The following is a 314-nucleotide window of genomic DNA, read 5'->3' on the forward strand; positions in this document are numbered from 1 at the left end:
GAAGGTTAGGGAAAAATTTCGCCATGCCACTAAGAACAATGGTGAAACTGGGGTCAAAGATTTCACGGATGGCATGGGCCTTGGGACGCTTGCAGAACAGGTCAAGCTTTATATATATGTCTGAGCATTGCAATTTCAGATAACAGATAGTTTTTCGATCAAATTTGCACTATGTTATGTCTTGGATGGCCTCACAGGCTGCGTTTTGGCCATTAATCTTTGTATTTAGCAAAGTTTCTTTAAAATTGTTGCCACGTGAATTTCATCATTGTATCTGGATGCCAATCTTCTCTTTTTCTCTCATACCCCCCTTT

The 314-nt window shown here is 40.1% G+C and overlaps 1 protein-coding gene across 1 annotated transcript in view; it reads left to right on the top strand.

Moving 5' to 3' along the window:
- LOC110425517 (ATPase GET3B-like) overlaps nucleotides 1-314 on the top strand; it is a gene marked incomplete at its 3' end in the record, with an annotated part of 6104 nt that overhangs the window by 5330 nt on the left and 460 nt on the right. Inside the window, exon 6 of the mRNA XM_021440440.2 lies at nucleotides 1-100. This exon is cut by the window's left edge and continues 11 nt beyond it. Within this exon, the coding sequence (XP_021296115.2) occupies nucleotides 1-100 (100 nt within the window). The remainder of the gene's footprint in view (nucleotides 101-314) is intronic.

Source organism: Theobroma umbraticum, unplaced genomic scaffold (assembly GCF_002168275.2).
Source record: "Theobroma umbraticum cultivar Fairchild unplaced genomic scaffold, ASM216827v3 scaffold_81.0, whole genome shotgun sequence".
Classification (NCBI taxonomy): domain Eukaryota; kingdom Viridiplantae; phylum Streptophyta; class Magnoliopsida; order Malvales; family Malvaceae; genus Theobroma; species Theobroma umbraticum.